Source organism: Phascolarctos cinereus, unplaced genomic scaffold, assembly GCF_003287225.1.
Source record: "Phascolarctos cinereus isolate Bilbo 61053 unplaced genomic scaffold, phaCin_HiC Scaffold_4;HRSCAF=312, whole genome shotgun sequence".
Taxonomy (NCBI): Eukaryota; Metazoa; Chordata; class Mammalia; order Diprotodontia; family Phascolarctidae; genus Phascolarctos; species Phascolarctos cinereus.
In genome coordinates this window covers 458,571,025-458,583,228 of record NW_027555847.1, presented here as the reverse complement: position 1 = coordinate 458,583,228, position 12,204 = coordinate 458,571,025, and the positions used below count along the sequence as shown (strand labels likewise).

Genomic DNA, 12,204 nt, shown 5'->3' with positions numbered 1-12,204 from the left:
GTTGTGGAAAAGGTAAGTAGCACTATACAAATCTGAGGTTTTCGTAAGCATTATACATGCCACTTTGAAATGCACCTAGCAGAAGTTATGCTGTTATCCACAGAACCTAGACTCCATAAATATTGATAATAATTCAAGTTTGTATTGTGCTTTAAGGTTCACAAAGAGTGCTATTCATAAGCCATCCTATTGGGTGGGTAGAGAAAATATTATTTCCTGTATTTTACAAATGAAGAAACTGAAGTTATGAGAATTTAAGTGATTTGCCCACAGTCATACAGCTAATGAGTATCAAGCTGAGAATTCCCAGTACCAGTTCCAGTCTCTTTCTGTTACATCAAAGTACACTAATTCACAAAGTGATGTGATCATTTCCACCTGTACCACCTTGAGCAAGTCGCCTCTCTGGGTCTCATTTTCTTCCTCCATAAAATGAAGAGGTCAGATTAGATGATCTAAGATCCTCCAGCTTTAGATATGTGATCTTACAATTCCATTTTTATAGAGAACCTTTCTCCAAAGAACTCGGAATTCAAACCTAATTTAATTTTTATGCCACTCATAAAACCATGAAGAAGACATGTATTCCCTGCTCTGTGGTAGTGGCAGAGATATTAAATTCAGAAAGAATAAATGCACCATACAAGTCGATAAAAAAGCAAATTCAGTTATCCAGCTTAGATTGTGTCTATGTGCACAAACAGGCTTGACTTTTTTATTACTGACTTGACTGTTCAACCTTCAAATTTTAAATCAAAAATTACCCAGCATCCCCTGTGTCTGCAGACCACTGTGGAGATACCACCTGTCTTTTTCTCTCCTTGTTGTATGCAGAGGTAGTGATAAAAGCAGGAACTGCAAAGGAAAGGATTATATTAAAAAACATACAGTCTAAAAAATAAAGTACTTACAGTAGCGTTCCCAGTCCTTTGGCTTTATGACACATATCTTGAAAAGTTCTAAGTTTCCTACGACCCATCAAGCTAGGTCATGAGAGGGTAAATGGAAATATCCCTTAACCATATTTGGGAGAGGTTTACACACAAACTTTATGGAAGCAAGGAAATGGGGCTCAGATCCATGACTCCAGTATGGGATGTCTCATGTCTGTAGTCCATGATAGTGGGGAAACTGAGGTTAGTGGATTGCTTGAGTTCAGGAGTTCCAAGCTCCAGTAGAGTTAATGCAGACTTGGTATCTGAACTAAGTCTAGCAGCAATGTGGTGAACCCCTGGATGGAGTAGTGGTGGGGAGAGAGAAACTGAGATGCCTAACTAAGTAGGGGCAAACCAGCCCAGATGGGAAAAAAGGAGGTTAAATCTTTCATGATGATTAGCATTAGTTTGGAGTCCATAAGTGGGCTCTGCACTTCCAATCTGGGAGAGGTAGGGAAATTCAGTCTCAAAAATAAAATGTACTAAAAAGGGGAAAGAAGAGGAGAAGAGGAAAAACACAGTGGCAAATAAAAAAAGAATGAAAAGGAATATAATTAAAAAGACATAGGTAGAATTAATGAACACTTATTAAGCACTTATTATGTACCAAACACTGTACTAAGCTCAGGGTATAGAAATAAATTCAAAAATAGTCCATGCCTTCAAAGAGTTCAAAATCTAATGAGAGAGATGACATGCAAACAATTATGTACAGGAAAGACATACACAGGATAGAATGGAGATAATATCAGGGCAAAGGCATTAGAATTCAGGGAGATCAAGAAAGGCTTCTTGCAGAAGGCAGAATATTAGCTAAATCTTAGCTAAATCTGAAGTTAGGAGGTTAATTCCAAGAATGGGGGACAGCCAGTGAAAATTCAAGGAATCAGGAGATGTATCCTTTACTAAGAACAAGGAGACCAGCATCACTGAACTGTAGAATATGTTAAGGAGAATAAGGTATAAAAAGACTAGAAAGTCAGGGAGAGGCCATGTTATAAAGGACTTTAACACAAACAGGATTTTATATTTGATCCTGGGGGCAATAAAAAGCCACTGAAATTTATTGAATGAGTTGGGGGGAAGAGGGGAGAGGGGTGACATGGTCAAACGTGCTTTAGGAAGATCACTTTGACAGCTGATTGTAGGATGGACTGGAATGGGAAGAGAGACGTTTGGCAAGGAGATGAACCCTGTAGTAGTCTATTGTAATAGTCTAGGTATTTGTGATAAGGGCCTGCTCCAAGTTTGTAACAGTGTCAGAGGAAAAAAAAGGGCATAAAGGAAAGATGTTACAAAGGTAGAATCAACAAGGTTTGGTAAATGTTTGGATAGGGAGTGAGAGAGTGAGAAGGTTAAGAGCCTTTCTAAATTTTCTTTCTTTTCTTTATCTGTCCCATCTCCTCTGTAACTTCCTACAAGTGATCTCATTCCTTCTCATCTTCTCTAGCATATTGTCCCCTCTATTATTCCTACTCTCTCACTTATATATACATATATTATGTATATATACACACATTTCATATATATATATGTATCCATGTCTACATGTGTGTATACACATATGTGCTACAGTTCTAGTTTCTAAAGTTGCTCTGTACTGAGATTCTTTTCTCTTTCATTTCAGACTTGGTCTCCAATGACAAGCACACCTAAAGAATTTTGTGCTCCTGATTACTTCCCCATTTCTAATTATTTGAATGATCATGTTTTTATTAGCTTAAGTGGAGAAAAATATCATCTACTAGTAAATACATGCATCATAATAAAAGTAGTCCATGAACTTTTCAATTCACATTACCTGGATTTATTTTTATTTTAAAGAAAAGGACAATGCCTTCTAATGAGTGGCTAATATGTTCATACAAAAGTTTAAACTAATTACTCTTAACCCAAAGCTTAGAAGCAAGTGAAACTCTTCATTTAGATTAGATGCAGCCCAGGAGGACATGGTAGCTGTTCACAGGAAGGGGGCAGGCTATCCAAATTCAAGCCCTATCTACCCACCCTGCTGTAATGAGTAAGGGAATAAAAAGAAAGAAAAGCCACTTTTAGAGAAGGGAGGTCACAGGATCTGAGACTACAAAATGCATACCTAAAAACTTATCATGGTGTAATGGAAAGAAAACTAGATATAAAACCTGGTCCTACTCAGTCACTTCTGTAACTTGGGTGAGACATTTCACTTCTATAGATATCAGTTTCTGCCTCTATTAAATGAGGGGGTTAGATCCCTAAGGTTTTTTCAACTCTGAAGCTTCCATTCCTTTGACTCACTATTATTTATCACCTAAGTGTAATTGCAGAAGATGGAAATGGGATAGCTATGACCTTGTCAACACAGTCCCCTCAAAGTATGATTGTGCCCTTTTGCCCCACTTGAATTTATCCAGGGCTATGAATGCTTGGCTTATATTGATAATATGAGGCAGGGGAAAAAGGGAAGAGGAATGAGTTCTTCAAGAAGACAGGCCCTTCTTTGGGTGCAACCTGAGGAAATTAGCTAGCTAGAAGAGCTAATGAAATCAATATTAGACAAGAAGTCAAAAAACCTGGGTTCTAGTGCTGATTCTGCCATTAACTGACTTCATAAAATCAAGCAAATCATTTCATCTTTGGTGGATTCAGTTACTTCATCTACAAAGTGAAATGGTTAGATTAGGTGATTTCTAAGGTCCTATCCAACTCTAAAAGCTATGAATCTCTGAAGTTTCATTGACATAGTGGGGGGGAAATAGATATACAATCAAAAAATCTGGGTTCAAATTCTCTCTCCTCATTTATTAGCTATGTGACCTTGAGCTTAAAAAACTCTTAACATGTGACTTCTCAGAACTTCACTTTTCTCAATCACAAAAAAGGGGTTGTTGACAGAAGTTGACAAAAGAGGTTGCATTAGTTGACAGAAATGCCTCCAGGTCACTAGTCTATGAGGCCTTTCCTTGTCCCACCAGATTCAAGAGTCTTCCCCAAAATTATCTTCCACCTACTCTGTATGTATCTTAAATGTAGCTAATTATCTATATCACATCTCCCTCACTAGAAGAACTTCGGAGCAGGGACTTTTTTTCGCCTTTCTTTGCTTAGCACACTGCCTGACACATGACAGACACAATACATCCTTTTTGATTGGATTATTGATCTATCCAATCAATAAAGCTAGGTCCTGATTTGTGGGAATAATTAATCCCCCAAGTGGTAAACTATTGCAGTTCCCACTGCATATTTCCACTGGGCTGGGATCAATGACCATATTACAGAATTATAACTTCAAATAGTACAAATTTCAATGTGACCACTTTGGTGGATTCATTATTCCTACTAAGCAGGATCGAGCAATTCTACTAGAGAGCTTCTTCTTAGGGCCAGCAATTGTTATTGTGGTTTCGCCCAGTCTGTAGAGTCTGAGTATTTTCAATATCTTAAGGAGTATCGTTAAAGTCTTTAAAATTCTGGAAGCAAAATTAGCAAGTAAATGTGGGTATTTGTTGATGTGTCTAACAGCATTCTGAAGATTAGAGGAAGGTCAAGAAATCAAAGAATCCTAAAGTATGGCAATTCTAAAAGGGGTAGGAATTAATCATCTAAACCTACTTCCACCTATTCTGTGCATATTTTATAGGTGTCTAGGTATTTTCTCACCCATTTGGATATAAGCTCCTTGAGGGCAGGAACTGTTTTTTGCCTTTCTTTGTATGCCCCCAGGTTAGCACAGTGCCTTAAACTCAAGCACTTACTAAATGATTGTTGACTGATTGACCCTAGGGCCAACAAAACTTCAGAAGTTGGTTACCAAGTTGATGTCCTTTGCTCCTCCTGGGTGAGTAGCGAAAGGGCATTGACATCCTGGTAGCTCTTGTTTAGAGATTTCCAGCACACTTCCCTTGTGTCCTCAATGAGTTCAGTACCTGGGTCACAATCTTTCTCTTCCTTCCCAACTCCTGACTTTATACAAGACTTCAACATACATATACATCCTTAAACACTCTAACCTCCCAGTTCCTCAATTTCTTCATTTCCCATGACCTACTCCTCTATGCACCTTAGCCATACACAAAAATGTTCACAACTTTCTCTTGCCATCACCCACAAATTCACCACTTTCAGTTTCATGAACTCTGAAATTCCTGCTCACAATCTATTGGATTTCCACATCTCCCTCCCATCAAATACCAAAGTTTGCTCTTCATGTATACCATGGCCTCCAAACCTTCAGTCCCCACTTCTCTCCTGGGCCAAACTCTCCTCCTTTCCCCATCATCACCTCTTAGTGAACAACTTCAACTCTGCATTATCCTCTTGAGTCCCTTGCGCCCTTATCCTATTACTTCCTGTGTCCTCCCATGCCTCAGTCTTGGATCATTCCCTCCCTCTGCTGCATTTGCTCATATGTATGGGCTTCTGAATGAAGGTGGAGAAACCATTCTTAGGGAGTCCACTACAAACTTATGTTAAATAACATCAAATGGACCCTCAATGCTACTAGGCAATCCTTCTTCATCTCTTGAATTAACTCACTATCTCATTCACCACAACAGTACTTCCAAACCTTTATATCCCTTGTGGATCACCCTCCTCCATCTTCTGAGCAAAGAATGTTGGCTCCTATTTTACTGAAAAAAAAAATTAAGGCTAAGAGCTCCCTCTTCTCCCTTCCTCCTCACCTCATATCACTCAGATGCCTTCTACTATTAACTCCTCCTTCACCTCTGTCCCACATGAAGAGGTGGTTCTTGCCAACACAAATTCCTCTACCCTCCTAAATGATCCCCTTGCAACCTGTCTCTTTCAGGAGATTGCACCCTCAACCATTCCCACTCTCCCATTCATCTTCATCCTCTCCCCATCTATTAGCTGCTTCTCTGCTTCCTACAAACATCCCGTCTTGTCCATGCTCAAAAAAACATCATTTGATCCTTCCATGCCAGCTATCATTCTGGTTCTCCTGCCTTTTGTAGCTAAATTCTTTGAAAAGGGCAATCATAGTAAGTGCCTCCACTTCCTCTCCTCTTAACAATCTACAATCTGGAACAGGCTGACTTCAGAAAAACCTGGAAAGACTTGTATGGTCTGATGCTGAGTGAAGTGGGCAGAACCAAGAGAATGTTGTACACAATAACAGCCACGCTGTGCGATGACTAATATTGATAAACTTAACCCTTCCCAGCAATACAAAGATCTAAGACATCTCCAGAGGCCTCATGATGGAAAATGCTATCCACATCCAAAGAAAGAACTATGGAAGTTGAATTGCTTTTTTTTCCTCTTCTGTTGAGTTTTTTTTTCATCTTTCTGATGGTTCCTCCTATTGGTTTTAATTTTTACTTACAACATCACTAATGTGAAAAATGTTTAATAGGAATGTAAATGTATAACCTATATCAGATTGTGCACCATCTTGGGGAGGGTGGTGGGGTGGAAGGGGGAGAAAAACTTTAAACTCAAAAGCATATGGAAGTGATTATTGATAAATCAAAATAAATTAATAAAAAAAAATCTACAATCTGGCTTCCAACCTTAATCATTTGAAACTGCTCTCTCCAAAGTCACCAGTGATCTCTTACTTGTCAAATCTAATAGCTTTTTATCAGTCCTCATCCTCCTTGACCTCTCTCTGCAGCATTTGATAGTTGACTGCCCTCTTCTTGATACTCTCTTCTCTCTCCTGGTTTTCAGGACATTCTCTCCTGTTTTTCCTCCTTTTATCAAACCTCTCCTTCTCAGTCTCTAGTTCTCACCCCCTACACCTGTGTGTCTCCCAGAACTCTGTCCCAGACCTTCTTCCCACTTCCCTCTATATTATTTCATTTGCTGATCTCATAAGCTCCCATAGATTCAATTATCATTTCTTTATTGATGATTCTTAATTCTACTTACTCAGCCCTCCTGGCTGACCTTCAGTCTCATATCTCCAATTGCCTAGTAGATACCTTGAACTGTGTGTCCTGTAGACATCTTAAACTCAACATGCCCAAAATTGAATTATCTTTTCCCAAAACCCTCCCCCCTTCTCTATAACTGAGAGGGCACCATCATCTTCCCCACCCTCCAAGAGCTCCACCTAGGTATCATCTTTGACTCCTCATTATCTCTAACTCCCCACATCCAATCTGTTGCCAAGTCCTGTCAATTTCACCTTTGCAATATCTTTCAAATATTTCCTCTTCTCTCCTCTGATACTTTGCCACCTTGGTGCAGGACTTCATCTCATAATGTCTCAACTATTGCAATAACCCTTTGTTGGTATGTCTTCAACAAGCCTCTCCCCACTCCAGCTGCAAAAGTGATTTTCCTAAAGTGAAGGTCTGACCATGTTAATTCCCTTCTTATCACCTTCCCAGTCTTCTCACACCTTATACCTCATCCTCAGCCTTGTACTCTTTGATACAGGTTCACTGGTCTCAATGTTCCTTAAGCAAGACTCTCCATCTCTCAGCTCTGCTTATTTTCACTGGCCATCCCCCAAACCTGGAATGCTCTCCCTCCTTATCTCTGCTTCCTGGCTTCCTTCAAGTCCCAGCTAAAATTCCACCTGCTAGAGGAAGCCTTTCTTCTTCCCTCCTAATCCCAGGGCCTTCTCTTTGTTGATTATTTCCTACTTATCCTGTATATTTCTTGTTTGTGCCTGCAGGCTCGGATTGTCTTTTGCCCCCTTTTGAATCACCATCCCTGGCACATAGAAGATGCTTAATAAATGCTTATTATGTACTGACTGGTGCAAGACCTCTGCTGCCTTGAGGCCTTCTACCCACTAGATGTGAGGGACTGTGAAGGTAAGCTACAAAAGGCAGGAGAACTGGAATGATAGCTGGCATGGAAGGATCAAATGATTTTTTGAGCATGGACAAGATGGGATGTTTGTAGGAAGCAGAGAAGCAGCTAATAGATGGGAGAGGATGAAGATGAATGGGAGAGTGGGAATGGTTGAGGGTGCAATCTCCTGAAAGAGACAGGTTGCAAGGGGATCATTTAGGAGGGTAGAGGAATTTGTGTTGGCAAGAACCACCTCTTCATGTGGGACAGAGGTGAAGGAGGAGTTAATAGTAGAAGGCATCTGAGTGATATGAGGTGAGGAGGAAGGGAGAAGAGGGAGCTCTTAGTGACAGGCCTTAATTTTTTTTTTCAGTAAAATAGGAGCCAACATTCTTAGCTCAGAAGATGGAGGAGGGTGATCCACAAGGGATATAAAGGTTTGGAAAAACTGTTATGGTGAATAGTGAACTAATTCAAGAAGATGAAGAAGGATTGCCTAGCAACATTGAGGATCCATTTGAGGTTATTTAACATGTTTGTAGTGGACTCCCTAAGAATGGTTGCTTTATTTTTCTCCACCTTCATTCAGAAGCCCATACATATGAGCAAAGGCAGAAGAGGGAGGGAATGATCCCCTCAGGAGAGATCTCTATAGACGAGACCAGTTAGGGATTAATTTGGATAATCAAACTCCTCTTTTAAAATACAATCACCTCCTTAGAGAGTTAACCCTATCCTTAGCATAACAGACTTCAATCAGAAAACCAGATTGTTTTTCTCCTATCTTAAGGAAAAAATGGGGGAAGGGTACATTAGAGAAAGGCAGACTGGGCAGGGTGCTATAATAGGGCACTTTGGAAAGCCAGAGGACAATGGTGGGCGATAGGAATCTAAGGATTAGAGACAAGGAATGCTAGAAGGTAAGAGCAAAACATAGGGACAAAAAAACTAGGGGGAGGGGCGTTGGGACAAATTTCATCTACCTAGCCAGCAAATGTACATTTTTTCCCACTAAAAAGTTTTTATGCTGCCTTTAGCATACATTTCACAGCATGCCCTGAAATAGTTGTACCTGACCTAGATGTATGAGCATCAAATGTGTTCTTAAAGGTGGAAGAGTAAAAAAGGTCCCTTGACTTAAAGTCTAAAGACTGATTCATTTCCCAGCAAGGCCACTTACTAACTGCATTACCTTAGACAATAAATAAATAAACATTTATTAAGTGCCTATTATGTTCTGTGAACTATCTCAAGTGCTGGGGTTACAAAAAGAGGCAAGGAGCTCACGATCTAATTGGGCAGAAAACATACAAATATGAACAAAGTAAGCTATATACAGGATAAGTAGGAAATATTCAACAGAGAGAAGGCATTGGAATTAAGCAGGGGTTAGAAAGGCTTCCTAGAAGGTAGAATTTTAACTGGCACTTGAAGGAAGCCAGGGAGGTCAGCAGTTAGAGTAGAGAAGGGAAAGCATTCTAGGTAGGAGGGACAGCTAGTCCAGAGCCAACAGATGGAGTGTCTTGTTAATGGAATAGCCAGGAGCCCAGTGTCACTGAATCAAATAGTATATGGTACGGAGTAAGATATAATAAGACTGGAGAGGTAGAAGGGGACTAGATTATGAAGGGCTTCGAATGCCAAATAGAATATTTTGTATTTGACCCTACAAGCAATAGGGAGCTACTGGAGTTTATTGGGTAGATGGTGACTTGATTGGACCTAAACTTTAGGCAAATCACTTTAGTGGCTGAATGGAGGTTGGATTTGAGTAAGGAGACTTGAGGCAGGGCAGACCCACCAGTAGGCTATTGCAATAATGCAGACATGAAATGAGGAGGGCCTGCACTAGAGTGAAGGCAACCTCAGAGGAGAGAAGGGGGCATATTGGAGAGATGTTGCAAAGTTGAAAATGACAGGCACTGGCAACAGCTTAGATGGGGGGCGAGGTGAGAGATGGTGGAGAGTCCAGGATGACATCTAGGTTGGAGCCTAAGGGACTGGGGAGGAGGATGTTGCCCTCTACAGTATGGGGGGGGGTAGCGAGAAAGATAATAAATTTCATTTTGAATGCTTTACTTCTCTGGGTATCAGTTTCCTCCACTATAAAATGAGGGGGTTAGATTCAATCACCTCTAAATGTATTGCCAACACTAAATATAGGATTTCTGTGCTTTTTCTTTGCCAAATGGTAAAAAAGAGCCATAACAGTGACAGTCTGTTGTGTCACAGGACAGTGCTGTGGGTTCTTATTAAAGGATTTTACAAATAAAAACTTTAATAGTCCAGTTCATTCTAGCAGCCAAAGGCTGGGTGGGACTGGCTTTTTTTTTTAATTTGAGAGAATGAAAAATATGTTTTAAAGGAATAAACTGATAGTTCCTAAAAAGCCCATTTATCCTTGCCCCTTTTTAAAAGAGACATTGTATGCAAGAACCCACCAGTTGTGAACCCTCAGTTTTGAATTCTCTCCCTTTTCTTATGAGCAATTACATTTCTGTGTGCTAAGAATATAGACTACTTAATTATAAATTTGGTATTGCTACCCTTATAATTAAAATGGGGATTTGTTATTTAGAGTATTTTTATACCTGAGGGAAAATTTCTCTTATGCATGTATGTTCAAAATGGAGAAAATGCTCCTATGAAAATGCATCACAGTGCCTGAAATATATTAGGCACTTTATAAATGTTTTTATGTGCTATATGCTGGCTATTATTTTTATTACAAAGCAAGGTACAGAGTCAGCCTGTTTCCTCACATAAAAAATTGCCATACTTTGTGCTAAGTACTTTGTCGTCAGCATTAGTCCTAAACACTGTAGCTTATGATAACAGCGCAAGCCATTTGGGGGCATCATTGTATCACTGTACTTAGTGTGATATATTTTCTATGTTACTGTGCATAAATGGGTCAGAGGGCTTGAAGAAACATATCTGATAGACTATGTGAGAAAAGCTGGTGGGAAGGAAGGTATTTGTGATTGGTCTATCCTTTCTTCAGCATAAGGGTTGTATCATGGACCAGTCTGGTGAAGCCTATGGACCTCTTCTCAGAATCACATTTTTAGAATGCCTCCCCTATGTGGACCCCAACATCCCATTTCCTCCTCTCTCCTTCTCCTCACTTCCCAACCTTGACCCAGAAGAGCTATTTTTCTTTTTCTAATAGCAATAAATAATCATTTTTTTTGCATGAAATGGTAAAGACTACTATTATAGGAAGATAACAACAATGACAGACAGGAATACCATATGAATGCCCACAATCCTCTCCATGGGAAGTTGTATATTCCAGACAGCCAGCTTTCTCTTCAAGGTGTGGGCAAGGCTCCCCACCATTCTGAGGTTCCTGCTGCACATAACGTCTCCGCACACGTGTTGCTGGTTTACACTGGTCTGCACAACTGCTCCAGGGACTCCATTCTCCCACAATGCATGGGCGAGCTAGAAAGTAAAACGTTAAAAACATTTACAGTGGTGCACTTCTCCAGTGGATCATATTGACACCCCATTACTTTTTCTAATGTAGGATTTAAAGTTCAACACCATGTAAATTTGGTTTTAGCTGATATACAGTTGAAAAGGTAGCATACAAATCCTAGATTATTTCCATTTATCTTGCCCCTACAACTACTCCCAGGAACTTGATTGTTTAATATTGCAACACATACTAGACATCAGAATATCACAACGCACCAGACAGACTTGGTAAACCTATTCTTTCCATTAATGATGGATGGTGAACCTACAGGGACCCTTCTCTCAAAACCCCGAAGTGGATTTTAGGTCCATTTAAAAAAAATAAATATTGTCCTAGAGAAGGTCCAACCTTGATCTATATGAAGCAGATCCAAGAAGACTTAGCCTAGAGTAGGTCCATCCCAGAAGATTCAGTCCCTATCACTGAGAACTAATAGAGCTATGGAATACTAGAGCTAAAAGAACCTTAGAGATCATTTAGTATAACTCCCTTCTTTTATAGATGAATAAACTGAGAGTCAGTAAAGTTGAAGTATCACGAAGTTATTGGCATAGCCAGGATATGAACCCAAGTCTTCCTAGTTCAGAGCTTTCTCCATATACTGTAATATAAGATATTAAGAGAACCTCAGGCTATAACCTTGACTTCTAGAACTGCCTTAGGATTTGGTCTGCCCAAGATAAGACAAGACTTCCCAAGGCAGCTCAAGATAAGGGTGGCACAAGTTTCCTAGAACTCACCTGGACACTTTGGAGACAAGGATATTGTCCCCAGTGGGCAGAATGAAGCTGGCTACTCCCAGTTTCCCATGGATTGATTCTATTTCCTCATTCACCTGATAGAACACATTAGGTCAGATATCACATTCTTTTAAAAAGACTGAGATGTCGGTTTACTAAATTTGCTATTAAGTCATTTTTAGATTGTCTCAAAAAGCCACAAACCAGGATTTCAAGGTCAGATATTATTGAGTTCTTGAAAATCAATTATGTCAATTTAATGGTCAAGAAAAGATTTTTTAAGAGATCCTGT

General features: G+C 39.8%; 1 protein-coding gene across 1 annotated transcript in view; it reads right to left on the bottom strand.

Moving 5' to 3' along the window:
• SBSPON (somatomedin B and thrombospondin type 1 domain containing) overlaps nt 1-12,204 on the bottom strand; it is a 56,206-nt gene that overhangs the window by 28,836 nt on the left and 15,166 nt on the right. The window contains exons 2-3 of the mRNA XM_020971050.1: nt 10,941-11,135; nt 765-855 (exon numbers count right to left, since the gene is read on the bottom strand). Of these exons, the coding sequence (XP_020826709.1) occupies nt 765-855; nt 10,941-11,135 (286 nt within the window). The remainder of the gene's footprint in view (nt 1-764; nt 856-10,940; nt 11,136-12,204) is intronic.